Source organism: Hippocampus guttulatus, chromosome 21 (assembly GCF_054856545.1).
Source record: "Hippocampus guttulatus isolate MCC_2025c chromosome 21, RoL_Hgut_1.0, whole genome shotgun sequence".
Taxonomy (NCBI): Eukaryota; Metazoa; Chordata; class Actinopteri; order Syngnathiformes; family Syngnathidae; genus Hippocampus; species Hippocampus guttulatus.
The window spans coordinates 2,634,720-2,647,248 of record NC_141281.1 but is presented as its reverse complement, the minus strand read 5'-3'; the positions used below and the strand labels follow the sequence as shown (position 1 = coordinate 2,647,248).

Genomic DNA, 12,529 nt, shown 5'->3' with positions numbered 1-12,529 from the left:
CCTTGGTGCTGACATGTACCATAAAATGTAGCTGGACGTTATACACTTCTGACAAAAGGCAGTAGGGAATGTGGCAGAGGAGTGAAAAAGGCTTAGTGGGTGAGCAGAAAAGAATGACAGTAGAGTGATCACTGAATTTGATCAAAATGAACAAACCAATTAGTGACTGAATGGATGACTGGACGAACGAATGAAGGTTGAAAGCAACAATGTCCGATCTTTTTTACCAAATAAATGCACTTCCTGGCAAGCCATCCTAACGCCAACCGTAGACTGTATGTCACGAATGAGCTAACATTGTGCGTCACGACCAACAGGCTTACAGAAACATTTAACACAGACCTCAGCTTGAGCTGGTCTAATTCAAGTGGATTAAAAAAAAAGTCTATAGTAAAGCAAAGTGTTCTAACACAGGCTAATTCAAGCAAAGCAAGCTCCCCGGAGGCAGGTCACTCGACCACTAACACAAAATGGAGAGCATTTTAATCTAAATAATGCATGGCATGAAATATGCTATTTGCCATTATGATTAACCTGGATTTTTAGATCCCGCTTTGCAGTAAAGCGAAATACATTTGCCTTGCCTCGCCTCCTGGACTTTGTCGTGATGAACATCAAGGTTGTTTTTTTTTGGTTTGTGGAATTGGTGCCGAACAGAGATGGCCACTTACCAATTTGCTGTGGTGGTATTTGCAATAACCGCAGTACTTGACGTTGTCTGCATCCGACCCTTGTTCCTCACACAGCAACCCTGCAAACTGGGCACTGTGGCAGGGCAGACACATTAGCGGCGCCAGGATGACGGTGACACATTTTGAAAGTCTGAGTTCTTTTGAGTTTCAAAAGTGCCTCTCCTCCGAGCGGTGAGGTAAATGTGACGTAAGGGCATCTCACCATGTGACATGGAAGGCCTGCCTGCAGCCATGTTTGTTACAGGTCATGCATGCTCCGGTGGCCGCTTTACTCTCTCTGCCTTGGTCCTCGCAGATATAGCATGTCTATACAAACACATGTCACAGAAACACACATAAAGGGACAGACGCTAGAGTCGTACCGATCCCATCCCACGACTGGAAATCGGGGCCCGGTTGCCGAAATTTTCGAAGTGCGGTAGCTAGCAAAAGACAAAAGGAGCTGACATGCTCAGCCGGTGTGGAGACAATTTGGACGCCCTCTCTTTGTCTTCTCTGTGCACTGCCCAAGTACTGTATCAGATTGGCACCTGGAATGCTCACCAGCCCGATCTCATCAAACTTTATTCAAGAGCATTTTCACAACAAACAGTAGTGAGGTTAATCTATTACATCGGCAGATATTCAAAAATCAAATCACTTGGACTCAAGTGCAACAGGCATATTCCTTCAAACATCTTCACGATTGTTACCTTGTTATAGCGGTCATGGGGCACAGACTGGAGTACGATGGGCTCCATAGTTGAGACATTTGCAAACTCCACCTCAGGTATGTAAAGAGCGCACACCACATGGGCCCAGCCTGTAACATTTGGGAGAAAAAAAAATGCTTCACTGGTTCATAACCAATGTTCACTCAATCACTAATTGTTGATTGCTGTGTCATGGCACAGACCAATGTCATGTGTGCAAGCAGTTTGGAGTGAGAAAACGTGACAGATGGTACCAGCTTCAAGTGCACATTAACATTCACTTCCATGGTTGGTTCAGGGTCATTTGCAACTAAAACTGGGAAATTTGAACGGACTGTCGCTGAACAAACAAACCTTGGCCTGTGACTCATATGCAACTCCAACATGTCTTCAAATTCCATTTGTAGAGAGTTTTCAGTTCGGTAGATAGAATTCTTAGCAGAGAACGCCCAAGAGAGTTGGCTCTATTCGCGTCTAAAGTGAAATACACAAAGCCTCAGTAGCGGGTGATGTCAAGTACAACTCAAGACCAACTTGAACAAGAATTAGACTGAGAATCTTGACATTTGTGTGAGGCCTGACGCCGACTCCGAAATAGAAGTTTCATTGTGCTTAGTTAGTATGAGGGATGGGCATAACATAGGAATCGATGAGGTGATTTTTTTTTTTTCAAACGGCTGTCGACCGTGTGGAATTGATTCCAGATTAATAGTGTCTCGGATCAATTGAGGCAGAATGGAATGCACTACTTGTCAAGCAAATTGTCCATCATCTTGCAACTATTGTGCAGACTGAAGTAATGATGCACCGATACTGTCTGTCTGTGCTCATGCTTGGAAAAATGCTCTGATACCATCATACCAATACCAGCCTGGCATCGCTTCTGGCTAGGAGTCATGTCAGCCGCGTGGAGATATTTTGGAGTAAAAGACGGATGACGACACTTGTTGCAGCCACTTGTTAAGTTCGGGCCCCCCCCCCCCAACCCCCAAAATAATATCTTTGTCTGAAACCGGAAAATGTGGTGAAAGGTCAAAAAAGTTCAAGGGGGCCAAACGCTTCCACAAACCACTGTGTTTTTTATGTGTGTGCGTGTATTATACATATATATAGGGATTTTGTTTCTATGGCCATCTGTCAAAGTATGTCTTCACATGAAACTGTATTGAATGAGGGTAAGTAATAGTCCTCCTGCCAACATCATTGCTGAGTACGATTCTGCCGTTGAAAGAGAAGTTTATAAGATTGAGATTCTGCCAACCCACGACAAATAGAACCGTCTGAATAATTGAACTGTAACTTTTAATTTGGTGCAAAAAGCGCATTCCTAACAAATGTGCAAGTGAGAATGGGGCAATCATAAGTCAACTGAATTCGAACACTGAACATTTTCATTGATACAGTTGCAATTAAGTGAAGAGGCGTTTTATTGTGCCATCTAACAGGCACGGCAGCTGCCTGTCAGCAAAGACACTTTGACAGCAGAATTAATGACAAATTGAGGAGTGGCAGAAGAAGGTGAGCCCGTGGTCAGATGGAAGTGGAAGACTTCTGCCACGTCGGAGGTGTCTGTCTTTTGCCTCACAGAGGAAACAAAAACAGGCTTAAACTTACAGTTGAACCTCTGACCTGCCTTTGACCCAGCTGGCAGGACAGGAGCGCAGGGCAGAGGGCGGGACAGGGAGAAGGCGGCGGGTGTGAAATGGGGCATGTTGGTGTTTGGAAGTCCCTTCAAGAATCTGGAAGAGGCCTATAAAACAGGACTATAAAAGTGGCACGGCCTTGCTCCTCAAGCTAACGATCCACATTGTCACCAGAAAACACCTATTGTGAAGCCGTGCAAGCAAGAAGGCCAATGTGTTTGGACGGTGAACTTTTGTCAACATATTCGTGCTGTGGTTGAAATTCAAGGGAAGCTGAGCCGCAATGGCCAAACAAAGCTCTTGGTATGAAGGTTACGCTAGAACCGTGACAATCACTGACCTGAGTGCATCACAGCCATCATTTCGGTCAAAGCAAACGTACTGGGAAGCATAGACGACGCTCAACGGGAACCTAAGAATGCAAACGATGCCAGCCAAATCCTTCCAAACACATTTCTCCATCTTCTCTGCTGGGTCGCCACAACACATGCGAAGGAGTAACACCGACATACGCTACGAATGTGTCGCAAATTGGCGCCATATAAATAAAGTTCAACTTTCTTTTCTTCTTGTCTGGCGGCAAAAATGTACACAGTTTAACATGTTGAGGAAGAGGAGCTGACAGGACAAGATAATGAAAATGGAAGAGAAGGAGAGGGGGAGAGGAAAAGGACAAGCAAGAGCAGGGTCGTGGGAAGGCTAAAAGAAAGGAGAAAGTAGTAAAACGGTGTGTGTTAGTGTTGTCATGATGCCTCCCAACAGGCCTGGACACAATCCCACAGCTGTGCCTCTCTCTAGCTGATTCAAAACACACACACACACACAGAATATTTACATTCTCAACCAAACTGACCTCCCGGTGAACCCGGCAAGGAGACTCCTTACAGGCTATGCACTATACCCAACTTGGCCCACCCCCTCATAAACACACACACACGCACACACACATCAAACATAGACTGGAGAGGAAGGTGCAGAGAAATCAGCACACACTCACAGACTAACCAAACAGCAGCTCTCACAGCACGCTCAAACGCCTTTAACTTGCCGGCGACACGCAATTAACGACACAAGGGGCAGAGTGTGCTCTGCGAGCGTGGCTGTGTGCGTGTGACGCCGCGTACCGCCATTGTCCGTCCTCTTCAGGGCGCCATCTTTATGGGGACACAGCTCACATCTCTGTGGATCAACGAGAAGCACCAAGTAAGCCATGGTGGCGACGGCACTCATTGTATCGTGACAATTTGGTGTTACTTAAGCGTGCACATTTTGTGTTACTTAAGCGTGCACATATGATGCAAAAGCACGTGAAAGAAATATACTCTGAAGTCTTAAGTGATGCTGCGAGCGTTGCACTTCAAACTTTGGATTGTGGTGTTCATCCATTGTATTTGTGTAGAGTCTGAAAACTGGATCCATTCAATTGTAAACACCTTTATCAACATGAAGTCCGTCTATGTTTGACAAACGCTTGCGATTGTGAAGAAGGCTTTATTGTTTGTCAAGGTCAAATTAAGTTGAAACTTCTACTTCCACAGATGGGACGCAGAAACAAGGGAGCCTCGGTTATATGCCCATAATCCTCTATCAATGCCTGTCACGCATATTTAATTAGATGCGTGACACTTGACAGTAATTGGTGCTGAGCGGATCTGCCAGATGTGGGTGGGGCTTCAAATATGTTTAGGACAATGGCAAAAAAAAGGAAAAAGTGTTCTTCAAATAAACGCGGTTATTTGAGGAACACAGATTTGTTTCAGGCTATCTGACATTTCAACCTGAAATCGAGCTTTCTTGCCACAATCATAACGTAAACAGCACTCAAGAGTGTTCAAGCCCCTCAGAAAGCCAAACAATCAACATTGTATATCATCAAAGCTTCAACCATCTACATGATGGCTGTGTCATAAGTTAAGGATAATGTGAAGGTTTCACGTGACTGGCAATGGTCAACGCAATCGTTGTCCTACCCATTCACTGCGATGTGTTGAAATAGGGTAATACGCATTTCCACCCCAAAAACATTGATAGTTTAAAAAAAAAAAAAAAAAAAAGTAGAAATGAGCGAGACCAGATGGAAGGCAAGACTCACCACCCGAGCCGCTCTCTCCTGAGATTCACACTTTCTGCAGAACCACGGACCAGTGGGCACCTGTACAATGCCATAACAGGCTGCAGAGAAATGAAAACAAAGCACAATGAGCAACAGAGGGGGGCGGGGCATGCCTGGTTAAGACGTGTTAAAATCCTTCAAATAAATGGATTGTTTTTCAACGGAACCAGAATCAAGCTCCTCCCATGGCCATCTCAGTCCCCAGACCCCAACCCCATTGAAAACCTGCAAAATGTGCTCAAGAGGAGTGCGCAGAGAAGACGACTCAGGCTGCTGGAGGATTTACAGCGATTGTGAAAAGAGGAATGGTCGAAGATCCCCCTTTCCGTATTTTCCCATCAAGTGAAACATTACAGAAGTTTAGGTGCTGTTTTGTCAGCAGAGTATTATCATCAGGGATCCTAACAATTTATTTATTTATTCGAAACTAAACAACACATCTTGACCAGGAGTGTCAATAATTATGGAAGGCAGTGTGTACAGTATACTCTCTGCAATAAAGAACTAAATGTGCTTGTTTGTTTGTTTTCTCCTCTCTCTGTTCGCGGACCGGTGATGGGAACCGCCCATCTGATAGTACACCAACTGAAAAACAAATGAACTGCCAGAATAGAATGCTACGTTGACAGCATTAGTCTCTTAGAGTATGTTTCATTTCCTCATTACAGCAGGGTAACAAAGTTTACATGCGTACTCATCAAAGGCAGGCCCTTAGCGGGCAATTAGTTTAATTGCTGCCATGAACTGGATAAATGATCATCCTGGGAAAGTCACTGAAACTGGTCGCTTGATAATTGTCCTCCATTAATGACTGTTGCTACTACCCCAAAAAATATATAGAAAACATTTAATTCCGCTACTTCTGTTTCTACAATGAGATGAGAAAGTTAGGCATGAAAAAGCATGGCTCTGGCAAAACCTACTGCTGCATTACACCGGCTCCGATCGGACACTGTCACTACTTTGCATTTGGCTAATTGGCGTGACATTCGGTTACGCCGTTTCCTTTCCTTGCAGCTTGCATAAAGCGCTGTGCAATGGGGGATGTGACACACAAAAGGTGCTGGTGAATGAGAGAGAAGCGCCACGTTCAAGTGAACGTGCGGGGTACTCTGCTAATGTGACATCAAGGGTAGGCCAACACCAGGCTTGTTTGGAGACCAACTGAGGGACTGCACACGTCAAGAGAGGGAAAAGCCTGATGGTTCAACATGGGGAGAGACTTGCCACAAAATCATTCACACCGATTCAGCCGCGACTGTCACACATGCTTTGCACATCCACAAATCTATGCGTGATTTTCACATGTGTCGAGAAACATGAGTTTGTGGCTCAGTTGACGCGCCTATTTCTTTTGGGCACAAACGGCACGCCATTTTCAAAATATCCACAAACTCGCTTAAAACCCCCAATTTAAAGCCGTGTCGCCGTTACGTCGAACAGCAGGTGTCAACCGAGAATGACACCGGCTCGTTGTCACGCGGGTCAAGTTCTCATGTTATGAGACAGACACATGGGAAAGTATTTGCTTGTGATAGCGAGGTACTCAAAAATTTTTGAAATGATTGTCTCGTAAAATTTATGGGAAATAAATAGATATCATGAGTGTTGTTTTTATTGATTATAGTGTGTTTTCACTGCCTTCTATATTGCATTATATTATTTTTAACCACACACTAGTTTAAAAAAAGCTAAGTAAAAGGTCATTTGAGAGCTGGAACCGATTAATTGCATTCCATTCATTTCAAAGGGAAATAGTACCTCGACTTTTGAACGTTTCAAATAACAAACATGCTCACAGAACCAATTAAGTTTGTAAGGTACCACCGTACTTATATCATGACACACTCAGCCATATCGCCTATCCTGAATCCACGTTTACATATCATTGTTTCCCGAAACATGAAAAGCTAAAGTGATAAAGCCACGGATTTGATTGCATTGTTGCTGTAATCCGATTTATGACTGACTGACTTCTGTTTATGCCACACTTGTTTGGCAGAATGTTGTGGAGTTGTCACACAGAATGCTGCATGACAAAGTGTTCGGTGAGTTAAAAGCTAGAAGTGAAGTTTTTAAATAGACCAGCTTTCATGCTAATTCACAGTTTATCTTCCTTTATTTTAGTGTTAACCTAATCGATGGGACCAAAACATTTACGTATAGTAACTCTGATATTGTTTTTTGGAATAGAGATACGTGTGTTGCTTGTGTCTGTTAAAATTGTACATGGGAAGAGGACACTGAAAAGGTAATTGCTCTGAAATAATACAGAGAAACCCCGCCACCCCCAAAATACCAAATTCTTTTTTTCTAAATTGTTCAACCCTACTATAGAGGCAAACGCCTGTGGGGAGAGTTTTGTTTTCTTCGTGCCAAATGAGTCTTACACACATGGTGAGCAGCAGCGTTTGTCAACACAGCCAGTGTCAACACTTACCATTTGTTAGACAGAGAATCACAGATTTGTATCATTGAGACCTTTACTGAACACATCGAGTATTGGCATTATTTTACGGTTGGTGAGCGTTACCTCACCCTAGGTTGGCATGAATGACATTTTGACAGTTTGACGCTTCTCCCTTCTTTGTGTCAAAACCCTGGCACAGAAATGCAGGACCAACGAACGTTCTGGCTGTGTTTGAAAAACAGCGGCTCACTTGACAAATAGGACCCAGCGATCGCAGTTGCGTTTTCGTGCCCTCGAGCTTGGCCTTGGCAGCCGGACCCTCCATAACCTTGCACCGGGCTAACTAGCTTGCAAGCTAAATGCTAACTAGCTGAGCGGCGAGTGACGAGCTTACCCTGGTGCACAGCGACGTTGCAGCCGTGTCCGTCGCAGTATACGAGCGGGTTCTCCGCCCAGCCTCTCTCGTCTGAGCAAACACAACACCCTCCAATCATCTCCTTCATGTTACTCGTCGACAACTCTGTGTCCACCAGCAGACAACGCTCCCCGGAGACCATCTACGAAGAAATTGAACATGCGGAGCAATACCACAGGAAGACGAGTCAAATCCTTCGCTTAACGCGTCCGTCGATCCTCTCCTACGCTGCATTTGGTCCCACTCGTCCGAATTCCCATGTTTTAAACGTGTTTACGTGCTTTCTTGACGCGATATTTTCAACCAAAACAACCACTTCGCGACGCAATCTTGAGGTTGTGGGGGGGGGGGGTTCTCCAAGTGAAACCGGAAGTACGTCATGACGCAAGGCGCGTTGGCGTCCTTCCCGGAAGTACAAGATAGGTTGGCGCATGTGAACCATAGCATTTCAATAAGCATCAAACAAAAAATAATTTTATCCTATTAACTTATTTACATGTTAGTGCCATCATTTGTATTCAAAGCATTACTCCTTGTGGACGTTTCGCAATGTGATCTTGTGTTGATTTGCTTTGTTAAAACATTGCTGTGTAAAGCAACGTGAGGGGGAAAAGTGTGCAATGCAAAATTATCATTTTAAACCTTAATAGTTGAAGTGATTTTAAATTTTGAATACAAACTATGTATGTATTAGATTACATAGTACACTAGTTACACACCGGATGGATTTGATGATAGAATCTGAATACATTTGTTTGGTACAGAGACAACAAAACTGGAGACTTGTTGAAAATATGTTTTCTGACTGTACTGTTTTACATTTTCTGCTGAACTTTAATTGCTTATTAGTTTCACGGTGGACTAGGAATATGAGATTAAATGTAGATCATTAAAACCCAATGACTAAACTCTCAAGACATATTTTATATCATATATTATACATCAATTTTCTTGATGCTAGTCCTCAAGCACAGTAAATTGATTGATCAGTTGCTCAAATTATTATCATTATTTCATAGAATGACGACTGCAAGCTTCATAAATATGTCTGTCTTCATGTAGGATAATGATCCCAATCTTTTGAATCAGGAGGCACGCGCGCGCGCACACACACACACACACACATATATATTATTTATTTTATTCTAATAGTTGTGATTGTCTACAAACATTATTGTTCGACATGCAGTTAAATTTCTTAAATGAATTATATGAGCTTCGGTGTTATTACTATTACGAGTAAGAATGCACTTAATTCACAGGTTTTAGCTTTGCATTTAAAAATATTTTACTACTTGTTGTAATCCGTTTCTTCATCATGCCTTTGATATGCCTGTCTTTTCACCTTTTAAGTAGATCAAATATTGTGTGCATTTTACGATGTGGCATTTCATTCTGAGCAGAATTGCTTCAGGAATGAGAAATGTACATGCACATAATACAAGCCAGAAAATTTTGGAAAGCTTTCTAAGAATTATTCCATCTAATCCTTCGTAAACATGAAGTGATCAACAAAAATGCCAGTATCGTTTCATTTATATCGTGTTGACAGCATCCCCATGCCGTTGCCAACGGTGCTCGAGCACACACGCGCACATGCATACACGTATTGTGTAGACTATTCCAAGCACTCAGCTGCTGCTTGCGTCACCGATTCCTCAGAGCGAGCTCCTGCTCTCGGTTTCCAGAGAAACGTAATGACTTGCCAATAATGCGCAAGAGCACACGAGCGTCCTCCGTGTAATATGGTGAGCGAGAGGTCCCTGGGAGTGCCTGGCCATTGTTTGCTTTAATTTCAAATTGCTCAAATGCTCCAGTCGACACTGGGCACTCCACTAAAAGGGGTGTGGGGGGATGGGGAGCTAGGGAAAAGGGGGGAGAAAAAGGAAAAAAGTGAATTGTGTACGGCAGGGGAAAACCTATTAGGCGGAGAGAACAAAGGGAGGCATTGGAGGGAGCAGTCAATGTGGAGGTGCCCATGGAACTACTAAAACACTGAAAATTACAAATACTGGGGTTTTTTTTTTGTCGGTTTTTAACAATTTGCACTCGATTAAGTCCACCCGGATCATCTGTAATGTTTCTCGGGCTGCAGAAAATTCTGGCTACTCGTGCAGTGCTGACCTCTTTCCAAATTGGACATATTTACGCATGATAACCAAGATGCTACATGTCAAGAGTTGCAAAGGTTGATATATATATATATATATATATATAATGTTTTTTTATCTCACAACTTTAATTCTGTCGTGTGTGTGTGTGTGTGTGTGTGTGTGTGTGTGTGTGTGTGTGTGTGTGTGGTTTGCAGCGAGAACTCAGCTGAAGAAGCAAGAATGTTTTCACAGTTTGACCTCATAAGCCTAAACAAATGAGTAGTGACAGCCGAGAGTCGAACGTGTATTTTGTCGCACTTGTGTTCACAAACAGATGCCGTGTGCTTGCTTTAAAATCAATGTTTTAATAACGACTATAATGTCATGTCACCGCGCAATGTTTAATCACGGCCGTTTTGCTTAAAGGATCAGTACAACCAATCGTCCAGTGAAAAATGAAGACAGCAAACCACTCTTGTTTCTTTTCGTTCACGTGCTCTCTGTTTCATATTTGGTTACATCTGTTCAGAACTGTGCCTTTATCTGTCTTAACGTTGTGTTCTATTGGCCCAGAAACTAGCGCCGTTGAGCATTATTTTCTTTGCATCATTTAGGGTTCGTTTCGTGTGTCCTATACGCAAAGTAATTGTTCCAAAGTCAACTTTGCGTCAATAGTGACTGCATTGTCTTCACCTTAAATTACTTGAAATTAGTACAATATATCCCAATTTAGATTGAGAAATCAAATTTTCCGAATGTGAATTTTGTGTCCCACCACGATTGGGCCGGTCGATATGCACCTTTGCGGGGGGTTTTTTTGTGGTCCAACACCACGGGGTGAAAGGTGAAAGGGAGCCCTCCCCCCACCACTGTCCTCACACACTTCAGGCTCGGATTGCATGTAAAATCACATTCTCCCTGGGTGGTGGGGGGTGGAGTGGAATTCATTGTTTTGGCAGGGGAGGGGGGCAGCGGCTTTGTGTCATAAAAAGTCGTATGCTCTTACAAGTGCCCTCACCTCCTTGACCGGTAGTCTCCATTTTCGTCCATCCAAAAACAAACGTGTGCTGACTGCAGGCTGGCTGTCTGATGCGTTTGGATTTATAGATGATATCTGCAGAATGGAGCGGCTTCTGGGTGCGGAATTGAATCACCTTATAAAAATGAAACTTCAGTCGTGAGTTACACATTTTCCAAAATTACAGCAGAAATCCACTAACGCTCGACATTAAAAAAGGAAACCAAAAAAAATCATAATTGTAAAAATGATTCAAATCACCTGTGAATAAAGAACATTCTTGAGGGGGGAAAACCCCAGCACAAATGACCTCAATTCGTCCCAAAGCGCAACCTGGGAGGTTTTCCTCCAGCAGCCAGCGGGGGCTTCGCTGAACCGTGCTCCGGGGATGAGCTCGCCTTCTCAGCCAGTCGTTCTCCCAACAACCGTGAGAGGCACCGGAGGGACAAGGAGGCAATGCCGTGTGACATTTGGTGCACTAAAATCTGCATGACAAAGGGCGCCCGCTTTTCGAGGAAATGACTTTATGTTGTCCGTCATATGTAGGATATTTCGATGATTTTTTAAAAAAAAACGTTAAAGAAGTGGGGCGTAAGGATTTGTATTCAAACAAAAAGATTTGTATTCAAACAGTCTGAATTCAAAATAGGAACACACGCGCTTATATTCCTGTCTTTAAAAATATAGAAATACACACACATATATCACAAAATCTTTTTCCTTTTTGCATATTTGCAAGTAAATACTAATGCGTGTAATTAAGGCGACTTGTCGCAAGAAAATTATTTACGTCGATTAGTGCAAAGAGACAAAAAAAGGCAAGAAGGTGCGCTGCGAATTTAGCTCGACCCTCGGTGCTTTCAAATCTGTTAAACACACTCACACACACATACACACTGAGCGCAAATAATATTGCTGGATCTGCCACTGCAGTTACGTGAACACATTCTCTAATTTGACTTAATTTCATACGTGACTTTAATCCTAAAAAAATAACTTTCAAACGATACAAATCGGTGTAAAGCGATAGTCCCGCAAGGACCAGGCAGACGTATGCAGCTCCCTCATTTCCCAAGTCGGGTTCAGCGCAACGTGCTCGGTTCAACTTATTCCCCGGGGCACCCGGAAACGAAAGCACCCCCTTCCTCCTCCTCCTCCTCCCTGCATCCGTACAAGTCGGCATGATCGGCAATGTTGCATGTCATACACAGTCTGCGCTTGCTTGTATGGTACGTACGTAGGTGCACGCACGCGCGCGTGCACGACGCATATATTCTGAGCCTTTAGGGGGAGCGAGCTAAAACTTGGGGAGACATATCTCACTCGAGACGTTTGTGGCAAAACTCCAGACATTACACCTTCGTGTCAAATCTAATCATTTGGAATAAATGACGTTAGATACATTAGAGAGCGCCGTTAGTCTGACCCAATATTAGGACACACAGCAGAGAAA

At 43.5% G+C, this 12,529-nt stretch overlaps 1 protein-coding gene across 7 annotated transcripts in view; it reads right to left on the bottom strand.

Annotated features, from left to right (window-relative positions):
* The window catches only part of mllt10 (MLLT10 histone lysine methyltransferase DOT1L cofactor), a 31,663-nt gene extending 23,176 nt beyond the window's left edge, over positions 1–8,487 (bottom strand). For 5 of the 7 annotated variants that reach the window (XM_086101641.1, XM_086101642.1, XM_086101643.1 and 2 more), the window contains exons 1-6: positions 7,945–8,486; positions 5,120–5,199; positions 4,152–4,206; positions 1,385–1,494; positions 895–998; positions 672–765 (exon numbers count right to left, since the gene is read on the bottom strand). In XM_086101641.1, coding sequence (XP_085957767.1) covers positions 672–765; positions 895–998; positions 1,385–1,494; positions 4,152–4,206; positions 5,120–5,199; positions 7,945–8,107 — 606 coding nt within the window. In that variant the 5' untranslated portion in view covers positions 8,108–8,486. Of the gene's footprint in view, positions 1–671; positions 766–894; positions 999–1,384; positions 1,495–4,151; positions 4,207–5,119; positions 5,200–7,944 lie in introns of all 7 variants that reach the window. The other 2 variants (XM_086101647.1, XM_086101646.1) reach the window with 1 other exon arrangement.
* Positions 8,488–12,529: the final 4,042 nt, after the last annotated feature.